A 23,616-nucleotide genomic window follows, 5' to 3' on the forward strand; every position below is an offset into this window, starting at 1 on the left:
AAAGAAAGAAAGAAAGAAAGAAAGAAAGAAAGAAAGAAAGAAAGAAAAAGAATGCTGACACTTAGGATAAAGACATCTGGAAGTATCCCCCTGAATCTCTCACCTCTAGCTGACATTGAGGCTCTACATAAGCAGGAATTGAAGGCTAAGGCAGAGCTGGAAATTGCCAGAGTGTTTAAGTCCTACCACAACACACACACTGAACCCATTAAAAAGGGTGGGAGACTTACTGGTTCAAGGCATTTAAGGAAATATCTGTCCAATCACTAGCTGACCACTGAGCTGCTATCTGAGCAAAACTTTCAGTGGTCAGACATGACAAAGAACACAAACTTTACAATACAGACTTAGTTCAGGGAAATCACTAAACAAACAAATATCAACAATAAATGCAACACCAAATAGCAATAACAACAAATCCTGAGGAGAGGAAAAATTGGATTTGCAGAGTTGTACATTATATTATTTAAAATATCAAATTTTCAACAACAACAACAAAAATATGACAAGCAAAGAGACAGGAAAGTATAACCTATATATAAGGGGAAAAAATAGTCAATAGAAACTGTCCCTGATGAGGCTCAGACATTGGATTTACTAGACACAGAATTTACATCAGCTATTTTAATACATTCAAAAAATTTTTAAAAATCCATTTTGAACTAAAGTATAGTAACAATGTCCCAACAAACAGAGAATATTAATAAAGAGATATAAATTAGATTTTCTTTAAAAAAAAAGAACAAAATAGAAATTCAGCAGTTGAAAAGTAAAACAAATAAAATGAAAATTTCACCAGGGATGCTTAACAGCATATTTAAGCAAGTAGAAGAAAGAATCAGCAAACTTGAAGATAAATAAGTTGACATTATTCAGTCTAAGGAACACAAAGAAAAAAAATCAAGAAAAATAACAGATGCTTTTTAAAATTTTTTTTTCAAGATTTTGTTTATTTAAATGGTGGAGGTGGGGGGGGAGCAGACTCTGTGCTAAGCATAGAGCCTGACATGAGGCTTGATCTCATGACCCTGAATGAGATCATGACCTGAGCCAAAATCAAGAGTCAGATGCTCAACCAACTGAGCCACCCAGGCATCTCCAAAAATAACAGGTCCTTAAATACTTAAAAGAAACATCAGATATACCAACATATACACTGTGGGAGTTCTACAAAGAGAGGAGAGAGAGGGAAAAATAAAATAAGACAAAATCAGAGAGGGATACAAACCATAAGAAACTCTTAATTATAGAAACAAACTGAGGGTTGCTGGAGGGGAGATGGGTGGGGGGATGGGGTAACTGGGTGATGGGCATTAAGGAAGGCACTTGCTGTAATGAGCATTGGGTGTTATATGCAACTGATGAATCACTAAACTCTACCTCTGAAACTAATAATACATTATACCTTAATTAATTGATCTTAAATAAAATATAATGATAAAAAAAGAAACAGTGTACTGTTCACCAAAAGAGAGAGAGAGAGAAAGGAGAAAGAATGGGGCAGAAAGAGTATCTGGATATATAATAGCTGAGAAATCTCAAATTTGATGAATAATGTTGATCCACACATCCAAGAAGAAGAACAAACTCAAATTGAATAAACTCAAAGGATCAATACATAGATATGTCATAATCAAACTATCAAAAACCAAAGATAGAAAGAATCTTGAGAACGCCAAGAGATAGATCAGGCAAAATAGATTCTATAGAAGATTAACAGTTGATTTTTCATTAGAAAGCATGACTCCAAAAGAAAGTGAGATTACATATTTAGAGTGCTGAAAATAAAAGACTATCAACCAAGAATTCTATATGCAGCAAAACTACCCTTCCAAAATGAGGGCTATAGTAGGACATTTCCAGATAAACAAAAGCCACTATCAGAACTTCCCCATGAGAAATACTAAAAGGAGTCTTTCAGAATGAAACAAAAAGACAAGAGACAGTAACTCAAATCCACATGAAGAAATAAAAAGTACCAGTAGAGGTAATTCCTAGGTAAATATAAAAGACAGAATGAATATATTTTATTTGTCAATCCTTTCTTATTCTATCTTATTTAATAGACAACCTCATAAATCAGTAATTTTAAAACTATGTTGATGGGTTTATAATGTATAAAGATATAATTTGTATGACAATAATGGCACAAAGAAGGGGATAGGGAACAAAGCCATATAGAAGCAAACTTTGTAAATTATTGAAATTAAGTTGGTATTAATTTGAACCAGATTGTTATAACTTGATGCTAGCTGTAAGTCCCACAGCAACCAATAAAAACAACTCAAAAAATATAATAAGAAGCAATAAGAAATTAAAATGGTATATTTTAAAAAATATATAATAGAAAAGGTAATGGAAGATAGAGGAATTTCTTTAAAAGACATAGAGAAAACAAATAGCAAAATAAAAGATGTAGGTCCTCTCTTATCAGTAGTTACATTAAATGTAAATGAATTAAACACTACAATCAAAAGACAAGGATTTGTCTAGTGCATAAAAAATGCTATTCAACTATATGTTCAACTCATAGTTAGAGACACAAATAGGTTTACAGTTAAAAAATTAAAAATTTGAGATGTGTCTATGTTTACATATATTCTGCTATTGTTGGGTAGAGTATTCTATAGCTGTCTAAATCAAGTTGGTTTACAGTTGTTTTTCAATTCTTCCTCCTTATAGATGATCTACTTAGTTATTCTATCCACTATTTTTCCCTTAATTCTATCATTTTTGCTTAATATATTTCTGGGCTCTGATATTAGATTATGGCTTCTTGATAGATTGACTCTTTTATCATTTTAAAATGTCCTTCTTTGCTTCTAGTAATCATCTTACTGCAAAGCTATAATAATCAATACAGTAGGTACTTACATAAAAATAGACATATAAATCAATGGAATAGAATTGAGAGTTCAGACATAAACCCATACATCTATGGCCAATTGATTTTTGACAAGGTACTGAGTCCATTCAACAGGGAAAGAATAGTCTCTTCAACAGTTGGTTCTGAGATAACTGGATGAGGTTAGACCCCTACCTGATACCATATATGAAAATTAATTTAAAATGAATTGATGACCTACATATGAGGGCTAAAATCTTAAAACTCTTAGAAGAAAACAGGAGTAAATATTAGTGACCTCGGATTAGGCTATGATTTTTTTAGAGATGACACTAAAAGCAGAAGTGACAAAAGAAAAGATAGATACACTGAACTTCCTCAAAGTTAAAAAAACTTTTGTGCTTTAAAGGACACAATCAAGAAAAGTCATTTGAAAATTACTTGAAAAGACACCCCACAGAACATAAGAAAATATTTGCAAATAATATACCTGATAATGGGCTTGTATCCAGAATGGATGAAGAACTCTTACAATTCAACAATTAAAAGACAAATTACCTAATTTTAAAATGGGCCAACTATTTGAATAGCTACTTCTAAAAAGACATACAAATGACTAACAAGCTCATGAAATGTTGAATTATCTACATAATTAGTCATTATTAAATTGCAAAACAAAATCACACTGAGATACTACTTCCTACCCACTAGGATGGTTATAATCAAAAAGGATAACAAGTGTTGGTGAGGCTGTGGAGAAATTGGAACACTTGTACATTGCTGATGAGACTGGCATTTCCTCAAAGTGTTAAACAGAGTTATTACTGGTCACAACAATTCTACTCCAAGCTATATACACAAGGGAATTGAAAACATATGTTCACATAAGACTTTCACATGAATATTCATTGTGGCATCATAGTAAACAAAAAGTAGAAACACCCAAATGTTCCTCAACTAATGTATGGATTTTAAAAAATAGTATATTCATACAAAGGAACAGTAATTGACAATAAAAATGTATGAAGTACTGATACATACTACAACATGGGTAAACCTTGAAAACATTATGCTAAATGAAAGAAGCAAATCACAAAAGGTCCCATTTTATGATTCCATTTATATGAAATGTCCAAAATAGGCAAATCCATAGAATCTGAATGTAGATTAGTGGTTCCAGTGGCTGGGGGAGGAGAAAATGGCATTACTGCTAATGGGCATGGGGTTTCTTTTTAGGGTGACAAAAATGTTTTGGAATTAGATGGCTATGGATGGTTGTACAACTCTATAAGTATACAAAAACCAGTTAATTATACATTTTAAAAGAGTGAATATTATGGTATATGAATTACATATCACTAAAGCTTATATTTTTAACATAATGTGGAGAAAATCATATCATCTCAAGTGATGTAGAAAATGCATTTGATAAAATTCAAAATCCATTCATGATTAAAAAAAAAAAAACCTTAGCAAACCAGAAATAGAAAGGACTTCCTTAATCTGACACAGAGCATCAGTAAAAGTCTTTCTGCAAACATTATAATTAAAAGTGAAATATTGAAACCTTTCTCTATGACAAAGAAGAAACAGAAAGCATAATGATTGGAAAAGAGAAAATAAACTGTCATTTGTAGATGACATAATGTTCACTTAGAAAATCCAAATGGATCTACAGAGAGGTATAAAAATCAATATGTGATTTATTTGTACACAAACAAAAATTTTTTAAAGATTCCATTTACAAATGACATAAAAAATATCAGATACACATGAATAAATCTAAAGGAAGATGAACAAGATCTTTCTGGTTGAAATTACCAAACATTATTGAGAGAAATTAAAGAATAACTCATTAAAATACTTAAGTAAAGATTACCATAGTGTATCATTTTGATGGGTTGGAAGACTCAATGTTATAAAGCAATTCTCCCTAATTTGAACTATTGATTTAATGCAATCCCAAATCAAAACAAAAAGCATTTGTGGAAACTGCACAGTGATTTGAAAATTTACATAAAATGTAAAGGACCAAGAACTGGCAATCTTTAAGAAGTAAAAAGGTGAGGGACTTACACTATTAAATATAAAGACTTATAAAACTATAGGAATCCAGACAGAGTGGTATTGGCTTAATTCTATGCCAAATAGAGGGTCTAGAAACAGATGTTTATATCATCAATCACTTGACCGATAACAAAGGTGACATTATAGTGCAGAGGGGAAAGATTGTATTCTAAATAAATAAAGGGCAGTGGGTCAATTAAATATATGCACAGAAAAAAAGTTAATCCATAGCTCTCACCATACACAAAAATTAATTCTAGGATATGGTAGGTGTAAATGTAAATGCTAAAACAATAAAAGATCCGAGAAGAAAACACAGGGAAAAAACTTCAATGTTTTGGTGTAGGCAAAGATGTCTTAAACAAGACACCAAAAATGAACCACAAAATAAAAGACTGATAATATGGACCCATTAAAACTAAGACCTTCTATTCCATAATTTGACACTAATAAGAAAGGCAAGGGCGCCTGGGTGGCTCAGTCGTTAAGCGTCTGCCTTCGGCTCAGGTCATGATCCCAGGGTCCTGGGATCGAGCCCCGCATCGGGCTCCCTGCTCCGCGGGAAGCCTGCTTCTCCCTCTCCCACTCCCCCTGCTTGTGTTCCCTCTCTCGCTGTGTCTCTCTCTGTCAAATAAATAAATAAAATCTTTAAAAAAAAAAAAAAAGAAAGAAAGGCAAGCCACAGAGTGGGAGATCTTCACCATACATAAACCCAAGAGTTGACATATCTAGAATACATAAAGAACTATAAATCAGGAACAAAAAGGCAAACTACCCAAACAAAGAATGGTAAAACACTTGCACAGATGCTTCATGAAAAGGGGTATTCACATCACCAAAATTTTTTGAAAAATTAATCAAACTCATCAGGGAAATGCAACTTAAAACCACAAAAGGCCACAATACTATCATCAGGATTGGTAAAATGATGAAGACTGACAATAACAAGTGTTGGGGAGAATTTGGAGCAACTGCAGCTTTCACACCCTGCTGGTAGGAGGATAAATTGGTACAACCACTTTAAAAAACTTTTTGCTGAATAAATATATGGACTATGTTTAATCAAAGACATACACAAGAATAGTCAAAACATCACTATTCATAATAGCTAGAAACAACTCAAATGTCCAGCCACAATTGAATAGAAAAATATATTGGGGTGTAATATATTAGGATACTATACAACAGTGAGAATGAATGAACCATAAGAGGAAAACATAAGGAATCTCTCAAACATAATGTTGAGCAAATGAAGCTAGATACAAAAGGAGTCCATCCTTCCTGATTCCACTGACATGAAGCTCAGAAGTAGGCAAGCCTATCTAAGATGACAGAAATCACCTTAGGTGGCTTCTCTTAGAAGAGAGGTTTCTTGGGGCACCTAGGTGGCTCAGTTGGTTAGGCTGCTGCCTTCGGCTCAGGTCATGATCCCAGGGTCTTGGGATCGAGCCTCGCGTCGGGCTCCCTGCTCAGCTGGGAGTCTGCTTCTCCCTCTCCCTCTCCCACTCCCCCTGCTGTGCTCTCTCTCTCTAATAAATAAATAAAACCTTAAAAAAAAAAAAAAAAAGAAGAGAGGTTTCTTTTGGGAGGGTAAGTGGACTGGAAGGGGGCTTGAAAGATTTTTGGGGATGCTGGACCTTTTGTGATTTGCTTCTTTCACTTAACAAAACATTTTCAAGGTTCATCCATACTGTATCATGCACAAGGAGTCCATGCATTTTTACTGTCAATTAATATTCCACTGCATGAATATACTATTTTTTAAAAATCCATACATTAGATGAAGAACATGTGGGTTGTTTCCACTTTTTGGTTACCATAAATAATGCCACTACGAACATTCATCATGTACAAGTTTTGTGTGATCTATTTCTTGATCTGGGTGCTGGTTATATGGGTCTGGTCACTTTCATAAAATGTATTGAAGTATACATTATTTGTATACATCCTTGTATGAACGGTATATTTCAGTAAAAAGTTTTTTAAATGAAATGAAACACAGACACTTACATTCCTTGCCTTTTCCCTGTTGTGGTGAGAAGCAAATCCTGCTGACATTGCTGCTTTCGGTTTGGTTTCTAAACTGGGAGCAGGTGAGGAAGTCAGGCCAGGAGGCATTCACCATCCCCAGGACTGATTCGCAACCCTCTTGGGCAGCCTCACAGAAGGACCTACAGGGCAGGAGTCCACGGCTGGAAGAAAAGAAAAAGTGAAATTTAATGTTTTTACTGACTCCTTCTTGAAATAACAATGAAATTAAAGTTGGCCACGAGTGCCGTGATATTATCTTAATTTATATTTACTGCAGTCAACAACTTAAATTTCTACATTAAGTCCTAAAACAAGGATTGCAGCCACCCTATTCCCATGATTCTAGAGGGAATAAGCTAGTTCCATAGCATATCAGCCTACTATCTCTTGTAAAAGTATTTATCCCAATGATTTTTGTTTTTTAGATTTCCTGTGCTGAAGTAAACCTGTCAACCAAAGAAAGAGCTCTAGTTAATATCAAATGGAGTAAATTAACATAGAAAGGAAGGCCCCCAAATTGGAAAAGCAGAAGTAGGTCACAAAATAAGTTAATCTCGTTTCTTTAGCTTCCCTTTGAGAAATTAAAAGTATCTCTGAGAGGTAGACAGAAAGCTCCTCCTGGACCTCCACTGCCTCCCCAGAAAAAAATAGACAAGTGGCAACTCAGTTGTGTATCTACAGTAATAAACTATTTATCTTCACTTTTTAAACAGTTATTTATCTTCTCAGATTTCTCCTTTATCTTCTGCAAAATAGAAAAATGCAAACAACTGCTGTTAATGGTAAGACTAATGATGCCCCCAGAGCTTGCCTTTATTCATCTGCCATGCAATCAAACCCTTCTGGACAAGAATGTTACAATTCCAGTTGTAAATGTAGAAATGTTACAAGGCAGGGACTTGTTCTCTTGCAGACCCAGTGGGCATTTCCTACTTTGCAGCCACAGAATGCCTCTCTCACCCTGGCTGGGGATCTGGCAAAGCCATTTCAAATGGTTTTAAGGAAACTGGGAAAGAAACTATACACGTCAGTCAAGGCAAAGCACACACTTCACTTGGTAGGGTCACTGGGATGTTGCACAATCATACAATATGAGATCTGTCATAAACCTTAAGCAATACCTGGTTCAAATCCTCCATCTGAGACAGGCCCAGGAAGATTCTGGGATGGACTTGAGATCACACATCTTCTTAATGGCAGAAGCAGGAAGAGAATCCAGGAGTTTGAACTTTTGTTTTATGTTCTATCTACTCTTCCATATTGTCTATTTTCACATAAGGACCGAATAATTCGGCCTTAAAAATCCCTTGATTAAACAAGCACATTAAAATTCCCCATTCATACTTATCTGAATTGCAGAAACATAATGGGATACATCAGCTACTGAGTTAAAATAGAACTGATAAGAGTCTGTAATAGATCTTGAGAGAAGGATCTTGTTCTATATACAAATATGGAAAAGGGGTACTCAACAATTACATTCAGATGTAAATGAATGTAATTTATTTCCTCTCAGGAACTTGTCTCAAAACTCAGTACCTTGTAGAATCCTGATCTCCACATAATTATCTACCTACTAAATTTTGTTAATGAAGATGTGGAAAGAGAGGTTTTGCATTTGAAAGATTAGGTTTGGGCTATAAAATTATGAATTGGTCCAGACGATTTCTTGGTGTAAAGAAGACAGCTGACCACCATCGGGAAATACATAGATATTTATAGGACTAAGAAAGTGTCACTTAAATAACATTCTATTTCAGAGGGGCACCTGGTGGCTCAGTTAGTTAAGCGACCCACTCTTGGTTTCGCTCAGGTCATGATCTCAGGGTCGTGAGATTGAGCCCAACCAGGGGCTCGGCTCTGGATGAGGAGCCTGCTTAGGATTGTCTCTCTCTCTCTGTCCCTCTCCTTCTCCACCGCATCACATGATCTCTCATTCTCTCTCTCTCTCTCTCAAAAAACAAAAATCTTATCCTAGAGAAGTTAGAGACTATATTTTCTCAAATAAAACTGAAGGACATGGTTGACGAATCAGATCATAGAATTCTTATGCAACTGCTTTGCAACACTTTGCTAGGCTCTGTTCTAAGTGCTTTACATGCATTAACTCACTCATTTCTCATTAAAGCCCTAAGTGATAAGTACTACTACTATCATCCCAAATATACAAATAAAAAAAAAAAAAAATGAAGCACAGGAAAACTAAGAGACTTGTCCAAGATCTCTGAGGTAGTGAATGTCAGAGCCGAGATTCAAACCCAGCCAGATTGATCCCAGGACCCACTTGGTTAAACACTCTATTCATGTGAATCCATACTTCAGGAATGTGTGCTCCAAAAGCACAACTCAAGGTTAGTTCAAAACTTGATACTTAATATCAGAGATATTGCAGGTTTGGTTCCAGACCGCCACAATAGAATATTGTGAATATCACAATAAAACAAATCAAATGAATTTTTTGGTTTCCCATTGCATATAAAAGTTACATTAACACTATGCTACGGTCTATTAAGTATGCAATACATGTCTAAAAAAACAATGCACTGTGTACATACCTTAATTAAAAAATACTTTACTGCTAAAAATGCTAATCATCATCTGAGCTTTCAGTGAGTCATAATCTTTTTGCTGGTGCAGGGTGTTGCCTAGATGTTCGTGGCTGCTGACTGGTCAGGGTGGGGGCTGCTGAAGGTAGGGGTGACTGTGGCAATTGCTTAAAATAAGACAACAGTGAAGTTTGCTACATCCTTGGACTCTTCCTTTCATGAGCAATTTCTCTGTAACAGTGATGCTGTTTGGTAGCATCTTCCCCACAGAGGAACTTTCAAAATTCAAGTCAATCCTCTCAAATCTTGCCACTGCCTGATAAGCTAAGTTTATGTTATATTCTAAATCCTTCACTATCATTTCAATAATTTTCACAGCATCTTCACCAGGAGTAGATCCCACCTCAAGAATCCACTTTCTTTGCTGATCCATGAGAAGCAACCCCTCATCTGTTCAAGATGAATCATGAGATTGTAGCAATTCAGTCAAGTCTTCAGGCTCCACTTCTCATTCTAGTTCTCTTGTTATTTCCACCACACCTGCACTTACTTCCTCCACTGAAGTCTGGAACCCCTCAAAGTCCTCCATGAGGGTCGGAATCCACTTCTTCCAAACTCCTGTTCATGTTGGTATTTGGATCTTTCTCCATGAATCATGAATGTTCTTAATGGCATCTCAAATGATGAACCCTTTCCAGAAGGTTTTCAATTTACTTTGCCCAGATCGGTCAGAAGAATCACTATCTGTGGCAGCTATAGTCTTATGAAATGTATCTCTTTGGTAATAAGACTTGAAAGTCAAAATGGCTCCTTGATCCATGGGCTACAGAATGGATATTTTGTTATGAGGCATGAAAACATTAATCTCATTTTATGTCTCCAACAGAGAGAGAGCTCTTAGGTAACCAGGTGCATTGTCGATGGGCAGTGATATTTTGAATCTTTTTTTTTTTTTTTCTGAGCAGTAGATCTGGCTTAAAATATTCAGTATATCATGGTTGTAAATAGATGTGCTATTATCGAGGCTTTGTTGTTCTATTTATAGAGCACAAGCAGAATAGATTTGGCATAATTCTTAAGGGCCCTAGAGATTCTGGAAAGGTATATAAACTATGGCTTCAACTGAAAGTCAACAACTGCATTAGCCCATAACAGGAGAGTCAGCTTGTCCTCTGAAGCTCTGAAGCCAGGCATTGACTTCTCTCTAGCTCTGAAAGCCCCCGATGGCATCTTCTTCCAAGACGAGGCTGTTTCATCTACACTGAAAATCTGTTGTCCAGTGTGGCCACCTTGATTAATTATTTAGCTGGATCTTCTGGGTAACTCACTGCAGCTTCTCCATCAGCACTGGCTGATCACCTTGCACTTTATGTTCTAGAGAAGGCTTCTTTTCTTAAACCCCATGAACCAACCTCTGATAGCTTCAAACTTTTCTTCGGTAGCTTTTTCACTTCTCTGTCTTCACAGAATTGAAGAGAGCTAGGGCCCTGCTTTAAGCTTTAGGATTAGGCTTTGGCTTAAGGCGATGTTGTGGCTGGTTTGATCTTCTATCCAGGCCACTCAAACTGTCTCCATATCAACAAGGCTGTTCTGCTTTCTTATCATGCATGTGTTCACTGGAGTAGCACTTTTAATTTCCTTAGAACTTTTCCTTTGCAGTCACAATTCGGGGGTGTGGCACAAGAGGCCTAGTTTTGGCCTATCTTGGCTTTTGACACTCCTTCCTTACTAAGCTTAATCATTTCTAGTTTTTGATTTAAAATATAAACACGTAACTCTTCCTTTCACTCGAATACTTAGAGTCCATTATAGGGTTATTAATCGGCCTAATGTTTACACTGTTGTGTCTCAGGGAATAGAGGGGACTGAAGGGAGGGAGACTGACAGGGGAAGGCCAGGGGAACACACAGCACTTACCAATTAAGTTCACCCTCTTACGTGAGTGTGGTTCATGGCACTCCAAAACAGTTACAACAGTACATCAAAAATCACTGATGACAGATCATCACAACAAATATAATACTAATGAAAAGGTTTGAAATACTGCAAGAATTACCAAAATGTGACACAGAGATATGAAGTGAGCAAAGGCTGTTGGCAACATGATACCTAGACTTGCTCGACACAGGGTTGCCGAAGATTTATTAAAAAATGCAACACCTGTGAAGCACAATAAGGCAAAGAGCAATTAAACCAGGCATGCTTGCACGCACTTTCTGAGTGGACCAACAATATACACAGGGTTGGGTTCTCCCTTCATTCCACAAACTCCTAGTTAACCTGCAATGAATCAGTATTTGCCAAAGGAGCTAAGGAACACCAGGGAAGGATAAAGTCATTCTCTTTTTTTCCCACGTGTGAGACAGCCCAGAGTAAAACTACAAGCAATCTGGGTTTGTCTTCAGCATTCTTCCCTTGCCTTCTAGTCCCTGACCTGGGTCCCAGTTTCTGACACCATCCTGGCCACCCCACTTAGATGGCCATCTCCACCAGAGTGTTTCTGGCTCATCAACATTTTCTTCCCTTCCTACAATCAAAACTACATTCCCCAAATGATCAGATCCCAATTAGGCTGCCAAAGAAGAAGAAAGATGAAAATAACACAGAGTAATTCATAATAACAGATGGACACTTAACCCTCCCAAACGTTTTTTGCATCATTAGAAGATTGTTTGCTGGAGCAAAGGAATCTCTAATTGATGGAATGCCAGGTGCCATCTACAGGGGGAAACATTCATCCAACATAGTCGGCGGGGGAGTGCAGGGAAAGATCTTTGAGAAGCTGTCTGTCTACACACAGGGCCCAATTCTCCCAAGAGGTTTCTGGACCTTTCCTCACTTCTGAACCCCTATTTTTGGATGACTCCACATCTTTTCCCAGAATCTTCTATAAGAGCAATAAAGTTTCACACAAGGGCCCAGCAGACCATTTTCATGTTCTAAAGCTGAGTCTTATCTCAGAAACTGACTGTTACTGATTCTTACCACGGTCATCTTCTGCAGGAAAACGTAAGTCTACCATTCTAAAACTTCCATACTCCTCACTGTCTGATATTGGGCCAACAGTTCACTCACACCAAGACTCACACTTTCCTCGTTTGAAAAGTGAGGGGTTTGAACGAGCTGATTTTCCATGGTCCTTTTGCCACTAACATTCTGTAAATCAAAATTAATTCTTTAACATAATACTTCTCAGAGGAGCAGTGATAATCCTACCAGCTTTGCTAAATTTCAAAAGGTAACAGACACTTTTTCTTGAGATTTGTTCTGGGAATATATAGAGACATTAAAATACCATTAGGCCTTCCATTCTAAAAATAGGACCTAAGAAAAATGTCTAGAGTGTTTCCAAATAGCTCTCTTAAGAGGTGTAACCAACCGAGACCCATAAGCTTCAAATTGCCGGACCAGGACATGTGAAATAGTGATAGAGTATTTATAACAAGGAGCCCTTTCAAACAGTGAGTAAAACGAGGAACCATTTGTTCTTGCTTTGCAGGAAATCCAACTGCCTATGAGGGGTTGAAGTATTTGGCTTTTCATCACATGGAACAGTGTGGTGAGACAGACCACACTATTTTGGAACATGAGTGTCTATATCCAAGCAGCAAGCTGACTGACATCTGAAAACAGTGCTCTGTACAGGGAAAGAGTTGGATTTGGCTATCAGAATACTATTTTAGAACTGGTGATTATTTTAAATTGACGTGTGAAGTGCTTTTGGTGTTACAAGTCCCTAACACATTTCAACTAAAGTTCAAAAAGAGAACTGTTATGTTACATCATCTCTGTAATTATTTGTTGAAACAAATACATATAAACAAATATATAAATAATTCTGTTATATAGTGGTAGTGAAGCTTTTATGGTATTGTCACTAGGAAGAACATTCTAAAATAATTAACCAAAAAAAGTGGCAGATTTTACCCATATAATTTTTTTAAATTTTTTATTTAAATTCAGTTTAGTTAACATATAGTGTATTACTAGTTTCAGGGGTAGAATTTAGTGATTCATCAGTTGCTTATAACATCCAGTGCTCATTCCATTAAGTGCCCTCCTTAATGCCCATCACTCTGTTACCCACTCCTCCCACCCACCTCCCTTCTAGCATTAGAACTTAACAGTTTGTTTCTTAGAGTTAAGAGTCTCTTATGGTTTGCCTCCCTCTCTGTTTTTATCTTATTTTATTTTTCCTTCCCTTCCCCTATGATCATCTGTTTTGTTTCTTAAATTCCACATATAAGTGAAAGAAATCATACAGTATTTGTCTTTCTCTGACTGACTTATTTCGCTTAGCATAATACCCTCTAGTTCCATGCACATCATTGCAAATGGCAAGATTTCATTCTTTTTGATGGCTGAATAATATTCCACTGTATATACCTATATAATTTTTAGTGAATTTATCTACTAAAATTGTTTGCTTTATTTACAAAAAAAATTAGTTTTTTTCCTTTACTGTGCCCTTTGACCAATATCTTCCCATTACTCCCCAAATTTATAAATGCTATCTGCAAAAAAAGGTCTGATAAAGACATAATGTTAAAATTACTGAACAAGCTATGGCCACAAAGTAGGCTTATATAGTTATGGATTTTTAAATGTTACAAATCACTTTTTCTAATTTTTTACTTTGACCTACTTTTTGACTTACAGACAATTTATAAAAACATTACAGAAAGTTTCCATATATCCTTCATCCAAGCTCCCCCAAGGCAAACATCTTATGTAACTGCAGTATAATTATCAGAATCAGAAAATTAATATTGGTACAATACCTTTAAGAACTCTATTCAAATATTCCTACGATCTCCACTCAGGCTCTCATGTTGCATTTAGTTGTCACTTTTTATTTTTGGCACATAAACTAAACTTTAAATACATTAGAAGAGCTTAGGATTTAAAACTCTTTTACCACTAAAAAAAGAGAAAAAGAATCTCTGTGGCAGGCAGACCCTAAGATGGTCCCAATGATCCCCACCTCCTGATATTCATGCCCTGTATAAGCCCCTCCCTCCCCTTGAGTGTCAGTCAGCCTAGAGACTTGCTTGCAACCAATACAAGGCAATGAGATGTCTCATCCATCATTAGGGTACATAAGATTATGACTTCTCTATTGCTAGCAGACTCTCTCCCTTATTGGATTTGATGAAGCAAGTTGTCATATTGTGGGGCCCACATGGCAAGGGCTTAAGAGTGGCCTCTGGCCAACAGCCAGCTAGAAACAGACCCTCGGTCCAACAACTCTTGAGGAACTAAAATTCTTCCAACATGATTCAGATAAGACCCCAACCCTGGCTGATACCTTGATTGTACCCATATGACGAACCCTAAAGCAGAGGACCCACATAAGTCATTCTTAGATTGAGGATCCACAGAAACTATGGGATAATAGGTAGGTATTGTTGTTACTTTTTTTATTTTTTATTTTAATCCTGCTGTATTATCTTTAATTAAGTAAAAAGACTTCCAATCACGTCACCTAGAGACCCTTTCCCTACTGCTCTGTTTGGCCAACCGTCTCTTGTCTCTCTCTTCAGCAATGGTGAGGCAGATACTCTTTCCACAGGGAAGAGAAATCCATGGTTTGTTGCCTTTGCCAACAACAAAAATGTCAGAGAGCTGGGTGGCAAAGTTGTTGCTATCGGCATCTTTCACATGAACTACATCAAAAGAACTAGGGTGTCTTTCTCTGTTGGTGATCACACCAATTTTCCCCAGGTTAGCACCTCTGATCACCATAGTGTCAAACTTGATGAAATCAGTAATCTTTCCAGTCTCCAAATCAGTCTGAATGGTGTCATTCACTTTGATGAGGGATCAGGATACTGGGTGATGCAAGTATCACGGGTCACCAGATGAGGAATTCCTCTCCCCCAACCCCCAAAGATGTTTCTCACTTTACACAATTTATACTTGGCCTCCTCAGGTGTAATCCAATGAATAGCAAAGTGACCCTTAGTGTCACAGATCGGATGGAAGTTCTCCCCAGTCCTGTCAATGCTGATGACATCTATAAAACCAGCAGGGTAAGTTATATCAGTTTGAACTTTGCCACCAATCTTAATAAAATGCTGTATACAGATCTTCTTTACTTCATCTCCTATTAGGTCATAGTTAAGTCTGGTTCCTTAGGAAAAAAATGAGAGGGAGACATTCTTTTAGCTTATGGGAACCAGTAGATGGATGAGGGGCAAACACACCCAGTCAGCTTATCTAGCATCCTATGCTTTGGAACTGCTACATGCTTCAGATGCTTCTTGGGACCATTAGACATGGCTCTGCTAAGCACAAAAAGAGCTAGATGTGCATTGTTGTAAGCTGTTAAATTTGTGGTAATTTGTTAAGCAGCAGTAGGTAACTAATATACTTTTCTTTGATATATCACTTGGTCAGAAACATGCTACTGAGTTAGATGTATTCATTGACAAAACTCATACAATCATTTTTTAAAAACATACTCCTAAATTTTCTTTGTTAAGCTGAGCTGCTCCGTGGACAAGGCTTACAAAGTCATAGTCACAGGCAGCTCCCAAAGCTGCAGACCTTCATCATGAAAAGAATGTTAAGACTTGCAAGGTAATTGACACTTATTTCCTCCTTTTACATTGTGAGGAAACTGAAACCTAAAGAAGAGATCTCATAGGCAGATACTATGACTCCAGGCCAGTGCTCCAAAGTGTGTCACCTAGCTGGCCTCTTTGCATAAACATGAGCCACAGGTAACACAGGAATAAATCCACAAATGACACAAGAGCATGACTTCATCACCGCTGCTGGAAAACACAAAAATAACAGATGGTTTGTTCTCTCTTTGATGGACCAACAGTGTCAACTTCCTATGTAAGCACATTCTGTTGGCCTCAAGAGACCATAAGAGCTATGGTTTAGATGGGGTAGGACAGAGGTAGGAAAGAGGTTTCCTTGGTTTCCAGGTTCACTGAACATGGAGATGGAAAAGTGTACAAGAGAATGTTTGTATGTTCTTGTCCCACATCAGAAGAGAAATAAGAGGAAATGTCAGGGTAGGTGGGGGTCATATTGGTCTGAAGCTCTTTAAAAGCAAGGCCTATGTCTGTCTTATTTTTTATGTGTAATAGCCATGGTTCCAGCAGGAAAGAAACGACCCACTGAAGTAGGATCACTGCAGAGCTTTGAAGGAAAGGACCACTTAACAAAGGTGCTGGCAGGGTTTAGGAAAACCAACAAGGGGTAGTGTACTATGCTGGGACAGGTTCTGTTAGCACCCAGTCTTGAGGAACAAGGAAAGGAGCAGTTATTGGAACTTAGAGAAAGCCATAGGGAGAAGGCTGGTAGGAGCCACAGCCTCTCACAGGGGAATGCAGGCAACCCATGCAAAAATCAGCAGTTTGGTTTTTTCAGGGAGCCAGTTGACTAGCAAACCACTCGATGAAAGTATAAATCAGGTCATCTCTTACAGAAGAAAAAATGTTTTTAACTCCTCTGAAAGGAATAGTACTGTCATGCACTTCTTGAACCAGATAAAAATATTATGTCAATATTAACTCAACCCCCTCACCACCACAGCCCCCACTCCTCCTTTGATATACATGATCTTCTTGGTGGTAATACTATCTACCCAAGTCCCAAGCCCAAAAACCTTTGCCTTGTCCTCAACCCCAAAATTCATATGCAATTAATCACTAAGTGCTGCTAATTTTACTTCTTAAAATTCCCTAAAATATGTTTGTTCTCTCCCCATTTTATATCCTAGTAAAATTTAACTAGTTGTAGTTCCCCTAATATACGATAGATCTAGAATGTTACTCTACCTGAAATGCCTTCCTATTCCACCTTGTCTACATGGCAAACTTCTTTCCATCCTCTAAAACCAATTTAGCTGTTACTTCCTCCCTGGTAGTAGCCTTCCCTAATAATGCCAGATGGAAAGAGTTCTTCCTCTGTCTCTCTGCTACCCCCACACTTGGTAAACTGATCACACTGTACAACAATTTAATTGTTTTCATGTCTGGTCCCCTATTATGCTGAGTTCTTTGAAGGCAGAACTTTATTTTATTCATCCCTACATCCCCAGCATCAAACTATGCACCTGGCACATTGCAGGTGCCAATAAATGCTTGCTAAAAGCATAAATAAAATGGAAACACCAACAGATGTCCAGGTTTCCCTCATCTCCTGGATTCTCATGTCCTCACAGATCTCAGTGAAGTTTCGCTGAACAACACTCTGCTTAAAATTGCCCCTCTTGCCACCACACTCCCACTTTCCCAATGCTCTCCAATTCCTTGCTGAAATTTTTTCCATTGCATTTATCACTGTCTGATATACTACTATTTATTTATTTATTTTAATTTTTTATTTGTTACCTATTTATTTGCTTATTTCCCTTCAATATAATAAAAGTTCCATGAGGTCAAGGATTTCATTTTGTTTGCGGCTTCATACCTAGTATGTGCAGTCAGCAAATATTTGTTGACAAAATAAAGGAATCACATGCAGGGGCTAATTCAGTGGCCTGCTTGGAATAAAGCTGTCAGCAAAGCTGGGATCAGAACCATCACTACCTAACTCTCAACTTATATGGATTATACAAGAGCTCATGCTGGCCCTGCTCATGTGATTTCCTCTCCATTAGGTCAGCAAATTTTACAAGTACTGTTCAATCTTGAAATAATTCTCATGTAAGAGGAAAATGTCAGTAAAATTGTTATGGATGAAAACTCTACAGATTAAGTGCCTTGTTTATATGCCAATAGTAGGGGGTCACCCTTAAAATAGAAAAACAAGGAAATACCAACAGATAAACACAGCTTGAATTAAGATGAGTGTGAATAATGTAAAACCACACAACCACTCCTGAAAGGGAATATAAAAGTCCACACAACTTGTAACCAACACAATCCTGATTCTCATTAATACTTGGCATACTACCAGGGCCCATGGGATAGAGGATTAACAAATCACAAAAGAAACTTGCAATTGTTAAATTATTTTTGCAGCTGTTTTGATTTTTTGTACATCATGAAATGATGCCTTACATATGGATCTTCAAATGAATTGAATCAGAAATATTAAATCTAAATTCTAGTCACATCCGTGTAATACCAATGAATTATTGAGGAGAAAAGTAAGCAAATGACTCCACTGAGCTTGATAAAATGTGTGTGCTTGAGACCCTGTCAGTGATGTGACAGGGCATTGTCAGAAAGAGCTGAGCTGTCATGACCTGATTCTCCAGCTTTATGTCTTTGTGAAATAAAAGTAATATGAGTTATCTGACTATATCTTACCCACATTTGGAGCCATTTTGGCTCATAAAATGGAAACTTACTTATCATTTAATATTTATGTATAATGCCAAAAGGCAGACAAGATTAACTGTTAGATTAGTCTAGCAGACTACACTAGATTAACTGATGTTGAAAAGGAAAGAGTCATACAATTGACCATTTCAACAGCCATGTAGTCAGCACTGGTTTGGCTAAAAAAGCCTGCTGCTTTCCAGTTTGTTGATAAACTCAGGGAAGTAAGTGGCAAATGGCTTTCAGAATATACCAACAAAGCTCATCTTTATTTGACTACTGATCTATATAAATTTTTAAAATTATAATTATGAAAAAAATGTTAATTCTGTAATGTTTCCATTCATTCCCAAATGTGACACAATAGAGTTCTTGGGACGTAGATAAAATCTTTAGTAAAATAAGTTAGCAGTATATAATTAGTCTCCACTTAGAAAAATAATAAAATAAGCCTATTCTGACTTGATATAATAAATGAATACTTCAAAAAATTGTTTTAAAGCAAGCTATATTTTCCAATTAGCTTTTAAGATGATTTCAGGGTCGCATTTACGCAGGAGATTGGCCCATGCTGTCTTATAAAATAACACATTTAAATAATGCAATATATGTTAAGAAAGAAAAAAAGAAGAAGAATGTAGCAGGAGGGGAAGGATGAAGGGGGGGAAATCGGAGGGGGAGAAGAACCATGAGAGACGATGGACTCTGAAAAACAAACTGAGGGTTCTAGAGGGGAGGGGGGTGGGAGGATGGGTTAGCCTGGTGATGGGTATTGAGGAGGGCACGTTCTGCATGGAGCACTGGGTGTTATGCACAAACAATGAATCATGGAACACTATATCTAAAACTAATGATGTCATGTATGGGGATTAACATAACAATAAAAAAATTTAAATAAAATAAAATAAAATAAAATAACACATTTAAGAACACAGTAAGCCCTCCAAAATTACATTAGAAACACATAAATTTTACTCTCTTATTACATTGTCAGTAAAATTTAATTCAGAAATGGTGTGGCAATACAATGCTGTGCTGTAGTAGAAACTGTGAGTATAAATTGGATGATGGGGGAGATGTTTTAGAATTCTAGCATAGCAAATATTTTTTAATCATTCCAGTAATAATTTTTGTACCCATCTTGATTATTCACCTAGAGGCCATTTTAGTAATATGGCCATCTTTAGCAATATGAAGGAGTCAGAATAGGAAGACCAAAGGATCTGTATATTTGAAATGACAGGGAACTTTTATTGTAACTTTAAGTAATGAGAACTGGAGTATGGGCTCATTTTTTCCAGGGAACTCTGCTGCTTCTAAAAGGAAACCTAGGGCATTTATGAGAAATGAACAAATTGTGCCTTCCAAAAGGCAATTTTTAATATCACGTGTTTCTTTTAACATTTTTTCTTCCTCCCTAGGGACTGAAACAAAAATGGGCCTAAACTTTTATTTATCTACGAAGATTTTAGCAAAATCAAAAGCTTAAAAGATGAACATAAAGTGAATGGAAGTTAGCAACATAGCAGAATTCCAATCTTGATTTATTATCAAAATTTTAGAAACAAAAACCAAAGACACCATAAAAAAAAAAAAGCCAACTACAGGCCAATATTGCTGATGAACATAGATATAAAAATCCTCAACTGAAATATTAGAAAACTACATTCAACAATACATTGAAAGGATCATTCACCACGATCAACTGAAATTTATTCCAGGGATGCAAAGATAGTTCAGTTGATTTGCAAATCAATTAACATTATACACTACATCAGCAAAACAAATAATAAAAACCATATGATCATCTCAATAGATGTGGCAAAGCATTTGACAAAATTCAACACCCAAAATTCAACTATCAACAAAGTGGGTTTAGAGGAAACATACCTCAACATAATAAAGGCCATATATAAAAAACCCACAGCCAACGTCATACTCAATGATAAAAAACTGAAAGTTTTTCCTATAAAATCAGGAACAAGACAAGGATGTCCACTCTCACCCTTTTATTAAACATAATCCTGGAAATCCTAGCCACAGCAATCAGAAAAGAAAAAGAAATAAGAGGCATCCATATTAGTAAGGAAAAAGTTAAATTGCTGCTATTTGCAGATGACATACTATATATAGAAAATCCTAGAGTCCACCAAAAAACTATTAAAAGTAATAAGTGAAGTCAGAAAAGTCACAGAAATCAGAAATCAGTAGTGTTTCTATACACTAATAACAAAATAGCAGAAAGAGAAATTAAGAAAACAATTCCATTTACAATTGCTCCAAAAATATTAAAATACCTCAGAATAAACTTAATCAAGGAGGTGAAAGACCTGTACCCTGAAAACTATAAAACGCTGATGAAAGAATTGAAGATGACACAAACAAATGGAAAGACATCCCATGTTAATGGATTAGAAGAATTAATATTGTTAAGATGTCCATACTCCCCAAAGCAATCTACAGATTCAATACAGTCCCTATCAAAATACCAAGACATTTTTCAGAGGACTAGATCAAATAATACTAAAATTTAGATGGAACCACAAAAGATCTCAAATAGTCAAAGCAATTTTGAGAAATAAGAACAAAGCTGGAGGTATCACAACCCCAGACTTCAAGATATACTACAAAGCTATAGTAATCAAAATAGTATGGTACCAGCACAAAAAATAGACACATAGATCAATAAAACAGAAGTCAGAAATAAACCCACAATTTTATGGTCAATTAATCTACGATAAAAGAGGCAAGAATACACAACGAGGAAAGGACAGTCTCTTCAACAAATGGTGTTGAGAAAATTGTACAGCTGCATGCAAAAGAATTAAACTGGACCACTTTCTTTTATAATTCACAAAAATAAACTCTGGGGTGCCTGGGTGTCTCAATCAGTTAAGCATCCAACTCTTGGTTTCAGCTCACATCATGATCTCAGGGTCATGATATTGAGCCCCGCATCGGGCCCTGTGCTCAGTGGTGGGTCTGCTTAAGATTCTCTTCCTCTACCCCTCCCGTACTCATACTCGCTCATTCACTCTCTCATTCTCCCTCTCTAAAATAAATAAATACATCTTTAAAAAAAATAAATAAACTGGATTAAATACCTGAATGTGAAACCTGAAACCATAAAATTCCTAGAAGTAAATACAGGCAGTAATCTCTTTGATACTAGCCATAGAAACATTTTCCTTGATATGTCTCCTCTAGCAAGGAAAACAAGCAAAACGAAACTATTGGGACTACACCAAAATAAAAAGCTTTTGCACAGTGAAAAAAACTATCAACAAAACAAAAAGGCAACTTACTGAATGGGAGAAGATATTTGAAAATGATATATCTGATAAGGGGTTAATATCCAAAATATATAAAAAGCTTATACAACACAACACCAAAAAAAACCCAATTAAAAAATGGGCAGAGGACCTGAATAGATATTTTTCCAAAGAAGACATACAGAGCATGAAATGATGCTCAACATTACTAATCAGGTTTAGACGGTGGGAAGAATGGGGAAAAAAATGCAAATCTTGCATCTCTGAAAGAAGTGATGAAGTTTATACCCTCCCAGAAAATTCACTTACCATCATTGACTACTCTATCAATAATAGTAAGTTACTGTTCATGGAGAAGTTACTCTGTGCCATATAGTGTAGGCCATGTATGGGCACTTTATAGAAATCATTCTGTTTAACACACACAAATGCAGCTTATGAAGGCTCTCATTATAGAGATGAGTAAACTGCGGGTCAGAAGGCTAACTAAAATGCCCAAGGTCTTATAACTGGCAATTGGCAGAATTAGGTTTCATCTGCCCCCAAACTTTCAAGTGCTTTTTTTTTTTAAGATTTTATTTATTTGAGAGAGATTGAGAGAGAGAGAAAGAGAGCACGAGGGGCAAAGGGAGAGGAACAAGCAGACTCTCCACTGAGCAAGGAGCCCGACATAGGGCTCGATCCCAGGACACCGGGACCATGCCCTGAGCCGAAGGCAAACCCTTAACCGACTGAGCCACCCAGGAGCCCCTCAAGTGCTTTCTCTGTAGTTGCCAGATTAAATGTTCTAATTTCCAGTCAACATACTTATTTGGGAAAAAGCAGAGCATTTTTTAAGAAGCTCATTTGAAGAAACACGTTTGATTCCTATCACAATCCTACAGGGATTAAGTACATTAACAGAAAACTGTCCTGTAGTTCCTAGGTTTGAAATATAATCTTGAATCTCAAGTAATCTGGCTAAATGAAGAATTTTTATTTCATTTCCACAGCTATTAAGAATTTCTACGAAGGACCTAGTGACAAATCTACAGTCCAGAGGGAAAAAAAAATCAATAGCAAACATGTCAAGTTTTTAATGTTAAGGACTCATCTCATGAGCACAGAGTTTCTCTGCAAAGTATCAGAAGATGTGAGTGGGGTGACAGTCACCCCACATTAGCAGGTCTCCTGGGTGTCTTCTAGAAGCAAAACTGGACCTTCCAAGCCAAACTGACCCCCCTTCAGTTTTGACAATATTATAGGCCCATTATTTAAACAACTTGGGTATGAGTGATAATTACACATCAAAAGCATGTGTTTGCAATACCTGTTTTCTCTTCCAGAGACCTTAATTGTATCTGGTGTGTCAAAAAGCCATCCAGAAACAACTGTTAACTCTCCTGGCCCAGGAATTGTGGATTTCTCTCCAGCTACTTGCTGATATTTTTAAGCTACTCCTGCTAACACATATATTTTTTTTTTTTTAAAGATTTTATTTATTTATTTGAGAGAGAGAGAATGAGAGAGAACACATGAGAGGGGATAGGGTCAGAGGGCAAAGCAGACTCCCTGCCGAGCAGGGAGCC

General features: G+C 36.7%; 1 protein-coding gene and 1 pseudogene across 1 annotated transcript in view; both read right to left on the bottom strand.

The window, feature by feature from the left end:
• The window catches only part of CORIN (corin, serine peptidase), a 234,550-nt gene that overhangs the window by 134,267 nt on the left and 76,667 nt on the right, over positions 1-23,616 (bottom strand). Inside the window, exon 5 of the mRNA XM_032397831.1 lies at positions 6,923-7,104. Within this exon, the coding sequence (XP_032253722.1) occupies positions 6,923-7,104 (182 nt within the window). The remainder of the gene's footprint in view (positions 1-6,922; positions 7,105-23,616) is intronic.
• Positions 14,971-15,769, bottom strand: LOC116630298 (annotated as a pseudogene).

The sequence above is a fragment of the Phoca vitulina genome, unplaced genomic scaffold (assembly GCF_004348235.1).
Source record: "Phoca vitulina isolate PV1807 unplaced genomic scaffold, GSC_HSeal_1.0 scaffold3, whole genome shotgun sequence".
NCBI lineage: Eukaryota > Metazoa > Chordata > Mammalia > Carnivora > Phocidae > Phoca > Phoca vitulina.